The sequence below is a fragment of the Mixophyes fleayi genome, chromosome 5, assembly GCF_038048845.1.
Source record: "Mixophyes fleayi isolate aMixFle1 chromosome 5, aMixFle1.hap1, whole genome shotgun sequence".
Classification (NCBI taxonomy): Eukaryota; Metazoa; Chordata; class Amphibia; order Anura; family Limnodynastidae; genus Mixophyes; species Mixophyes fleayi.
Window position 1 is genome coordinate 241147344 of NC_134406.1, and position 22561 is coordinate 241169904.

General features: G+C 37.8%; 1 protein-coding gene across 6 annotated transcripts in view; it reads left to right on the forward strand.

Moving 5' to 3' along the window:
* RALYL (RALY RNA binding protein like) overlaps positions 1–22561 on the forward strand; it is a 479279-nt gene that overhangs the window by 408571 nt on the left and 48147 nt on the right. For 4 of the 6 annotated variants that reach the window (XM_075213728.1, XM_075213727.1, XM_075213730.1 and 1 more), the window contains one exon: positions 20102–20149. The exons of the other annotated variants lie outside the window; for them this stretch is intronic. In XM_075213728.1, the coding sequence (XP_075069829.1) occupies positions 20102–20149 (48 nt within the window). The remainder of the gene's footprint in view (positions 1–20101; positions 20150–22561) is intronic. 6 annotated transcript variants of the gene reach the window in all.

A 22561-nucleotide genomic window follows, 5' to 3' on the forward strand; every position in this document is an offset into this window, starting at 1 on the left:
CCATTGTTGAAAAGGAGGACATTACTTAAAAAGGCTGCACACTCCCACAACAAAGTGGGTTGTTGTAAACAAGAGTCCAGCTTTGAGAAATAAGAATAATTATAGACAAAAGGCATGGAAAAAAAGGTATTTTAAAAAATATATATATCTTTTGTATTAAAAAAACTGATGGAAAGTATTAGTAAATCACCCACACGTTTCTTAGAACAGCAAATAAGGACCTGCCCCCAAAATGTGGAGTTCCTTTTTTTGCTACGCTCATAAACATACCCCTATGGGAGTGATTTACTAACACTTTCGTGAGCAGCATTTAAATCATTCTTTTAGTCACTCAAAGCAACTGCTGGATCCCTCGGCACTTAGTGCTGTAGAGAAAGTAATATGTTCTAATGAGTACAGAAAATAAATAAAAAATAAGAAACTCTATATATACAGTATGTCATATGGAAATTGTCAATTTTATTATATGAGTTTTAGCACTTAACAAACTGTGGTTCTAGTCTAGTCTGTTTTGCAGAACCTCACACTGTAGTCAATTTAGTCAACAGAGCAGAAGGAGAGAAAATAACATTTTAAACTATTTCCACCTCTATTCCCTATCTGCATTAGAACCACATACTGGGCTCTTGTAATTTATTTTATTTTTTGGAATGTAGATTGCTTGCAGTAATGTCACCAAGTTGGACACTGCCTACACCCTTCTACTGAACCATGCAACAAAACTTTATACAGAGAAGGTTTAAACTGTGTCTGTACCCAAAGTTGGTTGTTTACTTTCTCGATGGTGCTTATTTCTTCAACTCTTATTCTTCAACTATAATATTAATTTATCGACCTGTCATTCAAAATAGAATGCAGTAGCATCTAAGTGCTTAAACCCATCACTTGTTCCTGCAACTGTCACAGACACCCTTTTGCACTTGTCAAAACCAGCGCAACTGAACTACAGTGACAGGTACAATATTGCCAATAAATTGGATAATCAATCATGCATGTGTACAGCTTGACAGCGATGTCAAGAGCACCTGAGAACCTGGGCAATTATTAAGGATAAGAACCTATTACTTATCAGCCTTAAAATGAAAATCATTAAATACTGTGCACAAGATTGATTTATGCGCTTAACGTGAGCTTGAGAATAGAAACTGACAAATGTGTTTTTAATTCCAGGTATAAAATCTTTAAAGGTTATTTATGTAATGGAGCATAGGTAAAACGTATGTATATGAAACAATGCTCCCTTATCACTGAGTGTGATTGTAATTGTGTTATAAATTCTAAGACCTGTGGTGCCTCTTCTTAAACATATGTAAATATGTTTTAAAAATAATTTTGTGAACAGTATAATTATCCCAGATCAGTATTTGGAAATACTATGTAAAGTTCGGTACTTTTGATAAACACCATTGGACTGCTAGAGGCGCCTGCAGCAAACCGCAATGCAAATGAATTTAAATGAGTGGCGGAATATATTAAGAGCCAATAGTGGTAATTGCAATATTCTATGCTAATTAAAATTCAAAATAAATGAGCTGAATACACAGTTTAAATTGGATGATTATTGTAGCTTATTTTGTGATATGCCTGCGAGCTGAAAGCATCTGATTCAATCATATGAAAAAAAAAATATGAACACGAAAGATCTCATATCTTTTAATAGCATTTTGGTTCCCTGTCATCGGAAGAATAGAAGAATTTGTTGAGCTTTCCTCCTTTTTTTTCTATGGTATGTGGTTGTAAAATGCGGATGCCCCATCAGTATGTAGAGTGAAGGTTCTGTGTGAAGGATCCATTAGCAAGCATTCACATCCATCGTTTACATTAAAAGGCTTTGCAGGATTTTTATATATGCGGCTTTCATGGTAGAATCTGTGTACTAGACTAAAATAAAAGTGAACTTATAACACTGTTTCTATGGTTACCAGATATAATACAAACATATGTCATAGATAAACTCTCCCTGGTGCTTTACTTGTTTCTGTGTTTCATTTGGAATGTAAAGTAAGTGCTCACAACACACTTAACCGAACATCCCTAATAATAATATAATACTATAGTGTACAATGCTAAAGTTGATATACTGTTACTGAGATGCAGATTGACCCCAATATAGCCGCCCCTACCCCCCCCATAGCTCAAGCACTCAAATGGTCATTTGTCATTTAAATGCTAACATATGTTTTTGGTTATTTGTGTATATTTTGGCAAACCCAATGTAAAAGTTCTGTTTCTGCTTTAGGAACTCAGAGTCCCTATTGAAAACTGTGCTTAAGGAATTGAACATCTGGCATACCCCGAACCGTTTCAATGGGACAGTCCCGATTTTAGAGCTTTGTCCCACGGGTGGCAATATTGGGGGAAGGGCGGTAACTAATGGGCAGCCTAGCAGCCCTCTGGGGGTGTGGTGACGCCCCCATTGTAAAGTGACCACGCCCCCTATCCAGTTGCTGGGAACAGACCTATTGGGAGGTATGATCTGGGAACTAAATTAAATACAATCCTGTTTCACTGCTAGCAAGAGGGGGGCCAGAGTGTACTGCCATTCTGACACGATTTCATAGGCAAACCGAGGGGGGGGGGTTCTCTAGTGCCTGGAAACTCCCCTCCAAGCCTGGGGCACTGTATAATTGAGGTGGCTGAACCCTGCTCCCGCTTCACACGGCTCTGCTTGAAGAGGAATAGCTGCATGCACCTAACAGTAGTGCATGCAGCATTGCTCATGTATATTATAGGGATAGGAAGAGTTGGAGAGCAGTCAAGCACTGTCTAATATTATAGCCACGCCCCCATGCATGCTGGCCACGCCCACTGATGGCATGGTGTGGAAACCCCCCTCTACAAATACTGCGTTTGCCCCTGGATTTTATGCTGTATGTGACCTGTTAGACTGCACTGAAGTCTGACAGCCTTTATATGCATAGCAGACAGACAATAGCTGAAATACTTTTATTCCTGTTATATAGAAATATTAGAGTCTCACATTACCATAAGCAAGTAGTTGTGTTGCTGGGCTTGTTGTGATAACATGTTGTATTACAGTGTACGAAGATCAATACCAACAATGTCATCCTAGCAAACATAGAAACATAGAGTTCGACTGCAGATAAGAACCACTTGGCCCATGTAATCTGTATAATTTTTAACCTATTGTAACCTCAAACCCTATTTAATCCTTTATTCTTTGTAATAGTCCTTACTTCCCTCCAGTGTCAGTGCATGTCCTCATGTTATAATACTTCTCTTCCTTTGAAGAATGTTTCCCTCCTGTAACTTATTTATTTGGAAGTTTCTATTAAATTCCCCTTTTCTCTTCTCTGCTCCAAACTATACATATTAAGATCTTTTAGTCGTTCTGGGTAAGTTGTGTGATGTAGGCCATGCACCATTTTAGTTGCCCTTCTTTGTACAGTCCCTAATGTATTTATATCCTTCTGGAGAACTGAGCACAGTATTCTAGATGAGGCAAAGCATTATACATGTGGATCTACCTCATGCTTTTATCCGTAGATATGGATTTTTATTATTAATTATTATTATTATTATTATTATTATATACATTACCAACATTATTAAAAAGTGTGCAGTGAATATGTAGTCACTCACATCAGCTCCTGCCCCATTGGAGCTTACAATCTAAATTCCCTACCAAACACATAACCCACACATGCACAAAACACACACACACACACACACCACACACACACACACACACACACATACACAAACACACACACATACATACACATACTCACACACAAACACACACACACACACACACACAAACACACATACATACACACACACACACACACACACACACAAACACAGATACAAGAAAAAGTAAAATTGCCATTTGAAAAAATGTGACACAGCAATATAATTCTGCTCATGTCACTAAAATGGACTTAGGGAAGAAGGTTATGACATATTGTCTGAGTTTGTGGAACTGAACGAAAGAGACATTTTCTGGCACTCAAATAAAAACTACAGATACTTATAATTGTGTCTGGCAGGTCCATAAATCTACTTTAAAGGTCAAGTCAAAAGCTGAAAGGAAAGTTAAGTAGCATTCTACTTCCACTCTCGGATTTGAACGTCTGAATATTTGCTCTCTGTTCGCTAAGCCCTATATAGTGTATAACAAAATCTCATTTGTAAGTCACATACTTTTCTTTCTGTTCCATTGTACTTTATATTTTCTACATTAAAACACTAAAATTGGAGGTAAATAAAGGATTACGCATTTTTGTTTATTGTTAGAAACACACAATGGAAATAACTGTAGCGGAGGAACAGGCAGCTAGGAACTGGATAGTCTGATTTCATTATATAACACAAAATAATAAACCCACTAAAAATACAACGGTATTTAAATTAGGGATGTGCACCGGCCACTTTTGGTGTCTCGTGTTTTGTGTTTTGGATTCGGATTTGCTTGAGGTTTTGGGTTCGGATTTGTTTCGCAAAACACCTGACGAAAGGTTTTGGTTCGGATTTAAGGTTTTGGATTCGGATTTATTTTGAAAAAAACATAAAAAGTGCTAAAAACTAGTTTTGTGGGTTTTTTTTTCACTCCTACGCTATTATTAACCTCAATGACATTCAATAACAATCATTTCCACTAATTTCCAGTCTATTCTGAACACCTCACAATATTGTTTTTAGGCCAAAAGGTTGCACCGAGGTAGCTTGAGCACATAATGCCAAAAAAAGAGGTACAAGATGGAATTGTTCTGGGCCCTCCCTCCCACCCCTCGCGAGATTCGACATGAGACTTGGACAACAGAGCCTCGTTTTCATTTTTTTGTCCGCCATAAATATCCGAACAGTGCTCGGATCCCGTTTGGATCCGCACTGTTCGGGTGGGCTCGGATTAGCGGAATCCGAGCCCGCTCATCTCTAATTTAAATACATTTATACATAGTGGAGCTTTTCCTGCTGAAATAAGCATGATGCGCATTAAACGGAAGGCCTTTAATAAAAATGGCAAAACTAGAAACAATGACTTAAAGAATTCAAACTTTTGGGAGTATTGTGGGAATGGTCAACAATTATCCCCTAAGGCAGGGGTAGGCAACCTGCGGCTCTCCAGGTGTTGTGAAACTACAAATGCCAGCATGCCTTGCCACCTATCTGCTGGTTATCTACTGGCAAAGCATGCTGGGACTTGTAGTTTCACAACACCTGGAGAGCCGCAGGTTGCCTACCCCTGCCCTAAGGGATCCCCCCGGCGCTAATAGTCAATAAAGAGTGGATTCCAAAATGAAAAATGGAAATAAGTAGATGACCCTGCAGCTAGAACACGGTTCACCAAACCGTTAAATCAAAAGAATGCACATTGTAAGTCAAGCGCTGGGGCACCCACAATACAGATATTGCTCTATTCCTATCATAGGATACAATTTTCGATGAAGCCAAATTAAAATATTAAATTTGAAATTTTATTCATACACCATCTAATATAACAAATATATGAAAAATCTGAAATATCCTCAATTTGGAATACAAAGCATCACATAAGTTGGTAAGTTCCACTCAATATATGAAACAGAATATATTCCTTATCTCATGAGATCGTTGCAGAGAGGAACAATTACCTACACCTTCTATATATTCATAACAGGTGAGGCCAATCTTTATATAGATGAAGATATTCTTGCATATGGATCCAATATGATACAGATACCCAAATAATAATTAGAAATTAAAAAGTATACATTTCCAATATCCAGAAACCGAATACATGCATGATTCAAAAATTAAGTGAAGGGGAGGGATTAAAAATAGATATTGGATAATATCACCTGTTATGAATATATAGAAGGTGTAGGTAATTGTTCCTCTCTGCAACGATCTCATGAGATAAGGAATATATTCTGTTTCATATATTGAGTGGAACTTACCAACTTATGTGATGCTTTGTATTCCAAATTGAGGATATTTCAGATTTTTCATATATTTGTTATATTAGATGATGTATGAATAAAATTTCAATTTTAATATTGTGGGAATGGTGGCTATTTGTGTAGAAGTATGTAAGTCGAAAGGTGGGAGAAAGTTTTCAAACTAAAGGGTGATACTACCCCTTTTAATGTGATTGAATTCGGCTCGAGGTGTCTCCAGAACAGCCGCGGAGACACTTTGCCCATATTCTAGCTGGAATCTCCGCTCATTTTCCTAGCTCTTCTGAGCGGAGATTCCTACCATAATTGCCAGCAATGTGCTCGGCGAAAAATTCGCTCGCCAGATCCCCTGCAATTGAATCCCCCACCCCCCAAGAGTATTACAGCTGCAAACATGGCTCATTCTGTGATCTTATTGCATAAGTTACAGAACAAAATAAAAAATCAGAAATTTTTTAAATAAATAAAATTATTTTCATAGCAAATATTTAACATGATATAGGGACTGTTATTTAATATTGAACACAAGGCCACAATTATTTGAAGTTCTGAGATCATTTTATATGTCATAATTTGTAAAAATTATTATGAATTTGTTTGTGGTATCAGTTACAGCTCTTTATTATTATTATTATTATTATTATTATTATTATTATTATCATTATTATTAACATTATTTTTATTTTATTTTTTATTTAAATGTAAGACAATTTCATGGTCATGATTGCAACTTTACTTTACTTTTGTTAACCCATAATTCCCGTATTATAATCACTAAAATGTAATGGAACCTATTCTAAATAATAACTCTCTAAATGGTTCGTCAGTTAAAAATGGAATGAGTCATATTTAGGCTGTAGATAAGGCTGTGGAGAGGGGCCCCAGGGCTAGAGGTCTCTCCAGACCCTCTCCCACTTATTCATCCATCACTTCATTATTGCTGTGTTATGGCAGAGTTTGGCTGTTTTAGGCTGCACTGTTCTCTCTAAGGGCCTGGGCTTGACACCTGTGGTTTAGTGCAGAAGTCCAGTTCATGCCCAGGGAGAGAACAGCTTCAGCCCCAGCTACTCCCTCTTATTGGGCCTGGATGTAGAACCTTCAAAATCCAATCTACTACATCTGATAACTTGATAACTCTTGAATGAAACATCTCCTACCATTAGGAGTATCCTTTACTTCAGCAATGTCAGATAATGCAAGATTTCCAGCACCCTTTGCAAAACTAAGCCTCCCCCAACAGTTGTTTGAAACCACCAGAATATCACAGAATATAGTGCCACTATAAATTATAGGGCAGCAGGCGGTATCACATACAGAACATATTGTTATAGAGTATGGATGTAGAGCACTTTTTTAATTATTGGGCACAATCTGTATATGGCCACGGATCTCCACTCCACTGCCAGGATTGTGATAAGGTGTTGGGATAGTTCCTAGTAATTAGCAAACTTCTGTCATTTTATCTTACAAATCATTATCCCAATATGTCTAATTTTATTGAATAGCAAAAGAAAATCTGCAGAATTGAAGATGAACCGGATTCCAAACCCATTAAAAGAGAGGTGTCAGTAGGATATCATAAGTTTTCTTATGATCCATATAAGTGGACTGCCTGCATTACTTTTAATTAATTGCTCATAGAACCTCAAACCTGCCAAAATCTGATGTATTAAGAAAATGAATAAATTGTTTTTGGCCATCGATAGTAATCATATATTAAGTGACAATAGTTGTTAGGAACAGCAGGTAATTGCTGCTGCAGTGATGTTGTCAGCCTGGGTGTGATCACATGACTTCACTCACCTGCAGCTCATTCTGACACCTGCCCTGATTGGCTACAACTGCTTTAAATACCTGTCAGGTTCACTGAACCTTTGCTGGTTACAGCGTTCACATGCTTTCTTCTCCGTGCTCCTGTTCCTGAGAATATTCAGCTCCTGACTGATACTCTGTTTTGACCTCTCTCTGTGACCTGACCCCTGATCGCTGCCTGGATAGACCTTTTGCTTGTGACCCCGACTACTTATATCACTGCCTGGACCGAACCCTTTGCCTTTTGTTTGACGCTGCCTTTCCTCTACTCTGCCTTTCTTCTATGAGACCACCTCTCAGCCGCAGTATCATGGTGCTTGCTATCCACTACACCGGACGCACTTGCGTCAGCTGTGTTTCACCATCCAGATCTACAGCTCGATCTTGCTCCTGCTCCTTCCCTTGGACTGTGTTGCTCTCTAGCTCCATCATCTACTGTACACTGCCAAACTGTTACACTGGTGGAGATTGGTACTACATCCTATTGCAACTCTATGTCTGCCTTATCTGGTCCTGGTGCATCCTGCATCTCTGTTGCCATAGAGATCTCTGCTCAGGATCTCACTGCCAAGTCCTCTATGGTGCCCACCTACCTGAGTTAAGGTATCACTACTCGAGATTAAGTCCTGGGTATAACCGAGTACCTGCGAACATATCTGGTTCCATGGAAATGGGGAGTGAAGCTCTCATAAGCAACAGGTTCTGATAACTTAACTCACAGGATGATTTGTGACAATAGTTAATTTGTTACCAAAAATCATACTTTTATCATTTATATTTCCATAAAATTCATGTGAATTTTCTCTATATTGAATTTTGCTGTTAACTGGATGTTTCTTTCTTTCTCAAATGGTCATTTTGTAATTTAAATGTTAACAAGTTTTTCTCTTTTCTCATACTCACTAATCCTCTATCACTTTCCTGCCCACTCATCAATTATCTCTTCCCATATGCAGTTATTACATGTCCCTCCTTCCCATCCTTGCTCGTCACACGTCACTTGTCATATTCATGCATTGACACTGTTATACTCATGTAGCACTGTCTTGATTGAAGGGTTTTGTTTATCCCAAAATTAATTTGAATAATATGCATGAAATGCAAAGCCAGGGATCCTTTTCAAATTTAACTTCTCACTCTGACTCATTGCACTTCTCAAAATTATTCATCACACTCAGCATGTAATCATTCATCACACTTTAATATTATTACTCACTCATGACATTCACTTCTAAGGCTCATCACTTCTCATACTCATTCCCCGCTCATACCCCACATGTCACTAAGATTTATTTAATGGAAGATGGGGGTCTAAAGTAGTGGAAGGTTGGGCGTTGATGTGACAGTTACACTTTTTTCACAGTTTTCCTTTGCAGATTTCTCCACCTCTTCCCACAATTGGGCACACTGTGATAGAGGCATCATCCGAGAGTGGGGAGTAGGTGTGTACCTGATGTGTATTGGGCGGACCATCCAGCGCACAGGTGTAGAACCTGGATGCTTTGCAGTGTGCATCAAGTGTGCTTTGTAAATTAGGCTGAATATCATTTAATAATAATTAACAATATTAACAATAAATACAAACTAAACTAAGCAGTAGAGTAGTATTTTTTTTTCTGCCATCATGCTCTGTTTATATTGATTATATAATTGTTTTAAGTTTAATTTGTAACCCCTTTTTTTAACCTCTTTATATATAACCACAACCAATACCAATATAAAAATTTTGCAAGGCATGGATAGCATCTTGTAAACAGAGATAATTGCACAGGTACATAGAGGAACAGTTACCCTATGAAGTCCCTAGGGCCGGCCTTCTGGGACTGGTAATGTACAACTATATAAATATCCTTAGCAGAATTATATTAAAGAAAAGAATAAAACCATGTAAACTGAGTGACTACCAATTGTTCTTATATTATGATTTATAATGTTTTAATGTGGAAAACTAACAATGAGAAGGGAAGGGTGGGAGTGGGAGGTGGTAAGCAGAGTGGGACTCATGGGTAAACATGCCGATTCCATATTTTTTTCCCTGGTAGATATTACATATTTCCATAATTATATTGTTAAATTATTACCAAGGGCCCCAGGTGTATGGAAGGTTTTATTGTACAATAAACTAGAGATATATTCCATAGATGCAGTATACCACATTCTGTTAATGACTGCACTGACAGCTGGCTGTGATAGTTTTTTTTTCCAGCCGTTAGATAATTGAAGCTTGTCCTCATTACATATAAGGGGGATCAGTCTATCTGTGGGTTTGGTAATGGAGCTAACCGGTTTACTAAATAATACTATCAGTGGATCATGTGGGAGTTGGATGTTGGTGATTTGTGTGATAGGACAATTAATCATTCTAGAATCCAGAAACTAACTGACATTCTCACCACAATGGACCTTTGTGTCCACAGTTCCTCCAACACAGAATGGATGAATGAGAATTGATGCTATGTATCCTAGAGGGAAACATGTACCATCTGGTATAGACTTTATATGAGTTTTATTTAATTGCTTTGATGATTGAGGATTTAGCTATCTGCTGATGGATCATTGACCATAGCCCTGAGTCCTGTTCCAAGGCCCCACGTCTCCCAGGGTTGTAACTACACAATCTTTCAAATTGGGTCAACTTTCTTAATCTAGAAGATGTAATATGGGTCTGAATGAAACTTTTTGATCTGAATGTAGTGAAAGTGGAGTGAATTTGGCTGGTTATACCTCTCACAGAAATCCGTGGAAACATTCATTGCCAGGGTAATATATTCTGAACTCACATAATCACAAATAAAAGTATATCTTTGATGACCCATGATCAAATTCATCCTACATACTGCAGCATTCCATATAATGGATAACAGAGGATATGAAGGCATTTTCAGTAATTTATATAAGATTGCTAATTTAGTCATTTCTGGCAGTAGGACCATTTTCTTATGGATGTGTTGTGAAAATTTAGACAGTAGAATTAGGGTTTCAGAATGTAATGTACTATGACACATATGTAGCCAAATAATGCAATATTTTTTTGCATAATATTAAAGCTTCTTAAAAAGCTCAAGTTATTGTTTACTTAGTTAGATTCAAAATCGACATATTGTTTTGTTACGTGTTTCTAAAACCAATAAAAATGCGTTATCAAAAAAAAGCTCAAGTTATAAAACATATAGCACATTCTGCATAATTTTTCTGCAGTCAACAGGGCAGGGTTAGCAAAAAATATATATCTAGATGACAAAAGACTGACAACACAAATTTATGTGGGGTTTCTAAAGTGGTTTGTTTTTGCTTTATTTTGTAGGGGGTTTCTTATCTTTTAGTTTTTTTTAATCTACGCATCCATTCACCATCCTGTGCCTCCTGGCCAAGTTATCAATGTAACCAGATACTCTGATTACTAAGCCATGGCTTTATAACCGGGACTATGTGCAGGTAACCTGAATTATAAATGTAACCAGATGCTCTGATTACTAAGCCATGGTGTTATAACCGGGAATATGTGCAGGTAACCTGAATTATAAATGTAACCATGTGCTCTCATTACTAAGCCATGGTGTTATAACCGGGACAATGTGCAGGTAACCTGAATTATAAATGTAACCATGTGCTCTCATTACTAAGCCATGGCTTTCGGACAAGAATGATGTTCAGGTTACCCCCAGTGACACACTGTGTAACATTCAGTTTTTATATACCTATTTTCCTCAATAAGCTGGGAAGAAGACAATGTTGAATACATCAATAATTTATATACAGTATCTATTTGAGACTAAACTTTGCTAGACACACAAAGAAACACTGAGCTTCTGTATAACCTTTATTTGTAATGAACTGCAATGGAAAAAAATAATATATATCAGTATTTTTGTCTATAACTTGATTTTTAATGGCAGATGTTCATTTAACACAGTGCAAGCAAATCATCATTTCAACCACACATAAAGGATGGTTAATGTTACCAATCACGTTATTACTGTATTTATAATAAAATATCTGTGTTTATTGGTTCCTGTGTCTTAATTTTTCATTGGTTCCTTGTTTGATTTTTATTTTTATGAATCGGCACAAGATTTGATAGGTTCAAAAACACTGACAATGAAAGTGATTCATTATTTTGCTCATTTCTACTCAGCAGTATGGGGGGGTGGACATAGAACTTGTGCAGTTGTATGTACATTGTTTTGAAACAGTGGAGCTATTAGTAATCAGATTTATAGAGAAAAGGTAGGAGAGACATAGGGCTAGATTTACTAAGCTGCGGGTTTGAAAAAGTGGGGATGTTGCCTATAGCAACCAATCAGATTCTAGCTTTCATTTATTTAGTACATTCTACAAAATGACAGCTAGAATCTGATTGGTTGCTATAGGCAACATCCACACTTTTTCAAACCCGCAGCTTAGTAAATCTAGCCCATAGTGTGGGCCAGCTGTCCTAAATTGCAGACAGGAGTTAATTTTCTTTAGATCAGGTATGTTTTCCCCATGTTTGCCTGGGTTTCCTCCAGGTGTTCCGGTTTCTTCCCACACTCCAAAAGCATACTGGTAGGTTAATTGGCTGCTATTAAATTGCCGTTAGTCTCTCTCGGTTTGTGTGTACACACTGCAGGAATGGAGCAACATTCTTCCATCGTTGAAAGAAATTTGTAGTCTGTTTATAGAATCAAATTAAATGATACAATGTGCTTTGGAGTGATAATCGTTCATCATTGGAGTGTATACACTAGTGCAATATCGGGGCGAACAGCTGTTTATTGTGTGATTGGCCTAACACTCAGGTTAATAACCTGTGGTGTGTACCCAGCCTTACTGTGTGTAGAGACTTTTACACACAAACATCGAAAAACAAAATCAAACAAGGCTAGTTAAAAGCATTGACACAATGTACTCTATCCTTGCTTTAACAGGGTGTTAGAGTGTTTCATTAACGCATCTCAAAGCTTTGCTGCAGCATTATGTACTTACTGAGCATTCTCTGAGAACTCAGTTGTACTTTACCTAGCTTCAACATTTCCGAACACTGCAGTCAAAGTCAAAATTGACGCTACACAAAGAACAAAAGTTCATTCACCTAAAACAAATGTTTTGCCCATTATATTTCTGAAATTAACGCCCATACGTATAAGCAACTGTCAGCCTGACACTGATCTCTACAGAGTGCTGCAGGGGACAAGTGACTTAAACAGTAAAACTAACAGCAAAAGAGACAGAGAGAAGAGAAAAGGGCAATCAGCCATTATCAAGGGATAAGAAAAATAAAAAAAGACGGCTTAGAGCAACAGACACAGGCTGCTAGAGAAAGGCTGGAAAAAAGAGACAGCCAGTATCATTACAAAAGAGATCATTGTAGCAGAAGAGACAGTTTGTTTATCCAATTCCCTCTGATAGAATAAACTGTAAATGGGTATTTGTGGTGTAACAAAGACATCACAAAAAACAAAACACCCCTAAGGGTTTACCAGTGAAATCATTCATTAATCTACACAGAGGAAAAATGTAAATATAAAGGTTGGAAGTATCTAAAAGAATATCAGATTAAATTAAAGGTGTTATCAAAGGATAGCAATGCTAAGCTGAGCGGGCACTTAACAAATAGCTAGGAACTATCAATATTAATTTAATTTCAGTGACAGATTAAAGTGTTACATTGCTTATAAATGGAACACTGGTCAGGTTACGGTGCCCAATTGTTTCTGTTTTCCTAGGTGAGTTCCATATTTGGACCCTGAATATCTATAACTTATATAGCTCTTATTCTTAGAATTCAGACTTCAGAAAGATTATTAATATTACTGGAGTGTAAGAAACAGATTTTTGAGCTACAGCTTTTTGTAGCTTTTATGAACTCTAATTCATGTCAAGATCAAGGGCGTAGCTATCGAGTGTGCAGGAGGTGCTGTTACTATAGGGCACAGAGGAGGGGTGACCAGACAATGCTGGGTCATCCCCACCTCCGAGGCCCCCGCTTCACCCTGACAACCCACTCTCTGCTGTCAAAAATACAGAGCGGAGGTCTCTTCTGATGGAGCACCAGTATGGACTCACTTGGGGCATGTGTGGTACAGAGCGTGCTCAGAAGATCCCCGGCTCTGCTCTACTGAGAGCAGAGAGGTTATCCTGGGAGGCAAGACTGGCATCATTGAGCCCCTACCCAATTTTTGCCATGTTGTTCAGCACTGCACAGTTCCACCACTGGTCAAATTATCTTACTATTTCAATAAAATGGGAGATCTAGACTTTATGAAAAAACTCCATCATGGTAAATGAAAATTGCTCCAAAACCTAAACTTTAATTAATGTAAAATCAATCAATAAAATTAGATTTTTTTTGTGAGATAGAAATCCTTTTAAACTTGGCAAACATTTTATCGGGAATTAGACTTTTAACATTTCTGTTAAATTTTTAATTACTAGGTATCAAATCGGGAGTTAAAGCATTGTTAACACACATCAAGGAAACTAGTAAAAGTTCTTTGATGACGGGTCTCATAAGTGCTGGAAAAGTGTTTGACGGCAGATATGTATCTCACAGGCTTCTGTCTTGTATGTTTTAAAACCCCATGGAAAATGTTGTGCTTGGGAAAACATGCTCAAAGTTTGTTTTCAGCATTAGGAAAAACTGGTAAGAGTCCCTGGGGTTATGAATGGAGGGAAGGGTGGGCTCCATTCATATGGCCCATTTCTGGTTTTCCAGAGACCTAGTAAATTGCTGGCTAATCATGAGTTGTACCTGATGCTGATGAGATGCTGTTAAAAGGATACTAGGCAGTTCATTGAGTCTCTCATTACCTAGGAAGGAGGTCAGATGTTTCCTGAGAGACACTGCAATCTATGACCAGTAGGTATTGTTGTCGTGTGTGTGTGTGTGTGTGTGTGTGTGTGTGTGTGTGTGTGTGTGTGGGACACAAGGTTCTTCACTTGAGAGAGGGTGTTTCTGTGTAATAGTTATAAGCCAAACAGGCTAGGATTTTGTTTTATGTTTTGTTTATTTATCATGCTGGTGAATAAAACTAGCTGAGTTTGGTTATACCAAAACACTGGACTGGTATAATTTATCTGGCTGAAGTGGGTGAAGTGCAACCGTCTAACCCCAGGAGACAGTAATCCCAATACAATCTTATGACAGCAGATAGATCCGTATAATGTTCGTGTTACCTGCAACATTGATAATTTATAAGACTCAGTAAAGTTTAATAGAGTTCTATGGGAATGCCTGTCAAAGCACCAAGCACTATGTGAAGTATATAGTACACTATGCTGCAGTGCAGCTTTAAGATGTGTTAATGAACAGGTCTCAAAGCTCTTTTGAAGTGAGGTCAGATTACTTACACTTCGATGAGGGTGTATGGAGCCCTAAAGGGGTAAAAATATGCTGCGCGTTTAACCGTGAACTTGCTGATAGCAGTTTAGGGGAATAAGACTCCCAGTGCAGCTCAACTCTGTCTTCTCCATATTTTTCAAGAGCTTCTTCTTATACATCATCAGCAACCTAGTTACACAAGCACTGTGATAAATATCCACCTGAGCACAGTCTGAAATTATGTTCTTATTGTTATACAAACATCATGCAGAAATTAAAGTATTTTAAACTCACAAGAAATGAGCTCATATTGTATGTTCCAAGTAAGCTGAAATAATTCTAAATATTAGTTTTAACGTTGCTCTATTGTTATCTAGTATTTAGGCTGTCATGAATTTTCAAATTATATGATGCTGTAAAATTGTAAAATAAAGGTATGCCTTTCAGATTATAAGATTAGCTCATAATCTTGTTGGCTAAGCACACTATGCTCATACTTACCAACTGTTTAAAGTTTGTCTGCGGGAGATCCGGGTGGGAGTTGAGCGTGCGATGATGGATCATGGCGAATTGCGTCATTTTGGTCCCGTCCCCATGACGCAAATGCATCATTTTACCATAGGGGGCTGGGTCACAGTGATGCGATGAAGACTTGAAATCTGCTCAGTTCACTAGGAAGTGGGCAGATGTGGGAGAATGCCCTGCTCTCCCTGGAATCCTGGAGACCTACCTGGATTTCGGGAGTCTCCCAGACATTCCGGGAGAATAGGCAAGTAGGACTATACTGATTGTCTATGTGAACCTATGCAGAGTATTACTTTTTCCTATATGCTCAATATCTGTTTTTATATTGTGTGTATTACATTTGAATCCCGAATATACTCAGCAACAGAAACACGTAAGGAAAAGCAAATTTATGTGCATATATTCAGTTGCAAGCATTTCTAGTACATCAGGAGTAACACGTGTCTATACTTAGACACCACAAGAGCATAGTGAAAGCATAGAGATGTGGCTTGACAGTGTTAGTAGTAAATGTGAAAGCAGCATAGTCCTATTTTTACACAATATAGTAATGCAATGAAGTGTCATATATGCTATGAAGAATAGTGTCTTTACAGTGTTAATAATGGGTGGTAGTCATAATTCCTATGGCAAAAATGCCGACACCAATAACAGTGAAAAAAAATCCTGATACGTAAAATAATAACAAGTAAGAAATACTTAACGTTAGAAACAGTGACAGTCAATAAATCCCGACAACATAAAAACCTATATGTAAGAAATGCAGATACACATAAAAACAGCTGTATACAATAAAAATCAGATGAATTGAGAAAAAAAAAGTGTGGGGTCCACCCCTATAAACACTATTAACCCTAGTTCTGCCGGCCTACTGCTGGTTGCGGCAAAATCGTGAAAAAAACTGCATGGGGTCCCCCTGATTTTTCCGCAACCAGCACTAGGCAAACCAGCCGGGGTGGGTGGCATATATCAGTCGGACATGCCGCAGGGGTCCCACTGCCATAAAGATAACCAACCTCAGGCTGTTCAGCATTGGGCTATATTACTTATAGAGTGGGGTCCGCAATTTTTTTTAGCTGTAAGCACTAGGGCTCTTCCTACACCCCTGGGGCAGTGGGCGTAGGGTAATAAAGTGTAAAAATAGAGCGAAAAATTATAAAACACCATTTTAGTTTGTGGAGCTACAAGTCCCAGCCAGCCAGGGCATGCTGGTGCTTGTAGAACTACAAGTGACAGCATGCACTGACACCCAGGGCTTGCTGCGGCCTGTAGTACCACAAAGTAAAATGTTAAATAAAACACAGCACTCTCGTTGACACCACATTACTTTAATAAAATAATAAAACCCCTGAAATGAAACACAGCACCCTCTTTATAACCGCATCTGTTTATTAAAAGTTCTGAAATACTTACCATCAGATGCCTTCATCTGTTCTTCCAAGCTTGCATTCCAATAATGCTTGTAACAAAGGTCCTGTAGCTGTCCAAAAAAACCTCATTCCAGTTCCAGGAGCAGTTCAAAAATAATAAAGGCCTAAATAATTGATATTTCTAAAAGTCCATGAAAACAATCTTCTTTATTCGGTCAAAAGACCCTCTTTTGTATCCAAAATTGCTTGAAAAATCTTCTTGTCTTTAGTCACAAAGGACCCTTTAATATTCCTTTGGAACTTGCTTGAAAAAATAGCAAACCACTAACAAACGAACGGACTGTGTTAGGCTACGGACCAACACCGCGGCACAGATGAAGAAATAAACGCGAAGGTCTATTTACACTATACAGGGGCTTTCTATGACAGCGTAAGTACAGTATAAATAGACCGGCATTTTCGTCATAGGAAATTCGTATCCCATCCTTATTAATAAATATAAAATTGCATGTTTCTTATAAAAATGTAATTATATACGAACCAAATTACAAAACACAAGTACAAATCAAATTAAATACATGTTTTTTTTTACCTTTATAATTCCAATGGGAATCTTCTTCCCTGCAGTAGTACAAATGGAAATGTCAATTAAGTAATGCAAATAGACGGCTGTGACTTCATATGATATAGATGCAATGCTAAAATGATTTGAGTAGTTAGCTGGAGGGGTCAATATACAATCAGCCAATCAGAAGCGGCTAACTAGTTGCTGATGATATTTCTAATCATCAATGCATCTTGTTGCTCCAGCATCCTTAAGAGATACACCTCCTAGCAGGTGGATCTGTGTCTTAATCCAGGGGGTAAATGTATCAAGCTGAGAGTTTCCCGGCGGGTTTGAAAAGTGGAGATGTTGTCTATAGCAACCAATCAGATTCTAGCTTTCATTTTGTAGAATGTTCTAAATAAATGATAGCTAGAATCTGATTGGTTTTTCAAACCCACCGGAAAACTTTCACCTTGATACATTTACCCCTAGGTCTACTTGGGTTGTAATTATTTTCCACACATACTTGCTTTACATGGCCTACGGTTACCCACCCCTTCACACCCCTGTTCCACCTCTATAGGTGAAAGTAGTAAGTGTAAAGTCTTCATAGAGACATTTGCATATGTTTTATTGGCCTGTATACGCATTATGGAAATGTGCATTTTACTAAAAAAAAAAACGTACATCCAACTCTACATGAACCCTTCTCTATCATATCCGCTAGTTGATAATACGATCATACTGCTAGTTATTGTTATTAAACGGTGGTGAAGTAATAAGCATATATTAAAGCTGTTTTTTAACTACCCACATTTTTTAAGTGGGTTTTAAAAGATAGTAATCTGGGCTCTCACATCCTCCTTTCTTGCTATTTGCTTTTATTATAAACTAGCTGGCAGCAACCACTTTTGTTAGTTGGTTGCAGATTAAGTGATTCGTTTAATTTATCTTTAGTCCATAAGCAGACAAATCATGTAAATTAACATTGGTTCGGGATGGAAAAAAATGTTTGACCATCTCTAAACAAAAGCCACATGAAAACATTAATTAAATTTTACAGTTCAGTGACACCAAGGTGCGCTCCTAGAAATGAATGAAATACATGTACAAGTGAAGTGTTACCAGAACAATTAAGACCACTGTGTATGTGAAAACAACAGAAAAAATAGGTGCTCATGAACAAACAGTATATTAATCACTATGGGCTAGATTTACTAAGCTGCAGGTTTGAAAAAGTGGGGATGTTGCCTATAGCAACCAATCAGATTCTAGCTGTCATTTATTTAGTACCTTCTACAAAATGACAGCTAGAATCTGATTGGTTGCCAACGTCAAGGCATGTCCTGTAGGTGACACCCTAGTCTCTGTAACAAGTATACTCAAAGTTTACAGCACTGACTCCCAAAACAAATTAGAAGTCAGTGAAAACAAGGTGCATGCTTGCCAACTGTCCTGATTTTGGCACGGGTTGCAAAAGGGGCAGGGCTCAATAGAAAAGTAGGTGGAGTTTATCCAAATATATCCATCTGTGGGCAGAGTTCGGGAGCAGCGTGGGGGGAGGGGCTTAGCATTGTCCTGCTTCCGGGATTCTAAATGTTGGATGGTATGAAGGTATGCTTCATTAAATTACTGAAAAATGTGTAAAAGCAGCTAAAATCATTTGAGAAAGTGCTGCCATGACAACTAACAGGGAGTCAGACCAACAAGTAAGCAAACTTTACATAAATTAGCACAGTTCTCAGAAACAGCCGGCATATTTCATTTATAGATTATTATTATTACTATCATTTAGAGTTACAAGCAAAGAAATTAAAAGGGAGCAAATTTACACCTAGGCAAAACCATGTTGCACTTCAGGGTGGTGGGGTAGGGGGTCACATTTACAATGCTCAGATAGATTTAGAGTTGGGAGCAGTGTCCTAGCTCAAATCTAAATTGCAGTATAAAAATAAATCTGTCCAGTATTTGTGTGCTACATGCAAATGCAGCCAGTATTTTCCATGCAAAAACAATTTTGGAGAGAACAAAGGATTGCAATATGGTTTGTCCAGGAGCAAATTTGCTACATTTTTGCTTTACTCCTAATTCTAGAAGACTGTATATGTTATTTCTTAACCATTTCTACTTTTGTTGCAATTGTTTCTTTACCGTAGACAAAAGAAAATAATTCAACAAAAATTAGGACAAATTTTTTGCTTCTCCAAAGTCAGCAAATTTGAAATGAATATTCTGACAGCACACGTCCCTCAATAATTATCACAATGTACAGGCAAAGTGTCATGCATATGCGTACAAGAGCAAAATCTCTTGGCTGTCAGCCACATTAATATTCAGCTGACAAGTCCCAGAATTGATACAATATGTAAATAATTTGTTCTCCCCCATAAATGTTTTTTGAGGGCTGCCTAAACGATCTATTATAGATCGCATTCAGTGGCCATAATGGTACTGTAGCGTGATGTGAAATTGTAGAAGGCTCAGAAATTACCATACTTAACTAATCTTATGTGTACCTCCAGATAATGGCTGAAAATGATGTCTTTTAGTGTAGAGCTAAATTTTAACTTTGATTCAGCAGACATCAATGAATGTAATTATTTTCGGCACCAGATCATTATTCCTCTTTGTTTTCTTTCCACAGCAGTTATGAGTTTGATTATGATTACTACCGTGATGATTTCTACAATCGGTATGTGTGTTTCTTTATTACCTTTTTAATCCTATATATATATATATATATATATTCTATGTCTGCAGTACAGTTTTCAGTCAAATTAAGATCTAGGAGTAAATTTATCAAGCTGCGGGTTTGAAAAAGTGGAGATGTTGCCTAGAGCAACCAATCAGATTCTATTTGTCATTTTGTAAAATGTAGTAAATAAATGACAACTAGAATCTGATTGGTTGCTATAGGCAACATCTCCACTTTTTCAAACCCGCAACTTGATAGATTTACTCCCTAGTGTAATGTCAGTTAAACTAGTAATGTAATCTGGGTGAATATTTAGCAGGTTTGAACATTTCTCTTGTCTCTAATTCACAGACATGACAAGTGTGAGTGATTGTGAGGTGCATTGCTAAACAATTTATTGGTGATCAAATTGATGATCCAAGCTAGGGAAAAACCCTTTATCCGGAAAACCCCAAGTCCTAAGTATTCCAAATAGCATGTTTATATGTCAATCAGGGTCGGAACAATACTTTGTCAGGCCCCATGGTAAAATATAGGAAGGATCTCGGCAATGTCACTCAAGCCTCCAGCTCAAAAGAGCAGAGCGGGGGCTCTACCGGGCATGCTCCAGTCAGAAGACCATACTTGCCCTACCGGAATATCGGAAGAGTAGGCATCCTCCCGGACATGATGGTGATGGGACTTAATGACACTATGAGATGCTGTGATTTTTGGTATATCCTAGCAGGGGTTGGGGCCACACCCCTTCCTACTCTCTGTCAAATGATCTCTCCTCCGGGATCTGACAGCAAATATGCAGAAGACAGCCCCGTTCTACTCCTTTGAAATGGGGATGTCTGGCCAGGAGCCATTTCCGCCCCCATTATCCCCCCGTCTTCCCTCCAGCACTATAGTACTGCCACTGATCTTAATATTTCAACCTACCTCTAAAATATATGGAGGAACTGAACTTTAAATATTTTATTTTTATTTTTGAATTTTCCATTTCATATGTGCATCACTACTGGCTAAGGTTTATATTATTATTTACACATACATGTGTTCCCCAAAAAATCAATAGTCGTTTTTACTAACATTTGTGCACATTTGCACAGTGCAGGAACCCGTAGTGGTAACCAAACAGTCATTTAGTGCTATATGACTATACTACTTGTACCTCTGTTAGTGAGTAACCCCCCAGAGGCATGCAACAAAAACTATGGTTATTCTGAGAAAAGATGGGGCTACAGAAAAGCCAGGGAGCATCCTGCTTGATTTCATAATTTGTTTTTTTAGGTGACTCATTTATTGCTAAAGTACATAGTATGCTTCACTGTTAGTGCTATATAACGATATTTTAGTAGGGTAATTGATTTCTACTTTAATAATATTTTTAGACATTATACATGTATTAATACTGAACCACATAAAGACTGCTTAGTACAGACTGTAAAAAGCCTGTATTGATAAATGTATCTGTACCTGGATAATTGTAGGAACAGATAACTACATTAATAAAAACAAGTCTATACCAATAGGTAAGTAAGTGTTGGTAAAATACTGTGTGAACAGCGCAAGGCTGGCCTCTTATTCCCCCTGACAAATCCCATTTGGCCTCATTGACTTTTTTCCACTGCTTTCCAGCTCTAGGAAGATCTTTCATCACAGGAGCTTACTAGGTTTTCATTTTTTAATAGAATCAATATTTTCTCAAACTATTCCAATAAGTCCACCCAGATCAGAATTAACTTGAAAGCAACTCTAGTGGATTTTATTTGGGTGGAAAGGAGAGTACAAGTTCTCAATTACGTCATTACAAAACATAAACTGCAAGGTCGGCTGGGGCTCGCTGATAGGGGCATGAATTATAAAGCATTGGTGCTTCCCGCTCAGTTATTATAGTGTTGGGATATATACATTTGTGACACTATTACAGAACATTTTGGAATAAAGGGGATTTACACCGGTCATTATCACCAAATGAATCAATTTGCTGCACTACAACTGCACCCACACTACTGATCTTGTATTCTGTACTACTAGACTACATACATGGCTCACTGATGGCATTAGCCAGAAAATAGGAAGAGGCGATAGGTAGAGTTATACCAGATGAACAATGGAAGAAAGGCTTCTTATTAACACATGGATTCTCATTTACAATTAGTATATAATAGTGTGCTGTTGTACAAGTGCCAACTTTCCCAAGCAAGTCTGACAATTACTGGTGATGCTCACAAGTGATGTTGTGTATTTGGAAGGGTTTTCAGAAAACATAATCATTCTGGCCTATAGTCCTTAAGTTATTTCTAAAGCTAAAACACTACTGCAGAACTCCTGTTATTGACAATGTTACTATGGTCAATCTCCTTATATAAAAAGGTCTCCTCAGGCATTTGGTTACCACCGCCTGGCTGATTATACCTGGTT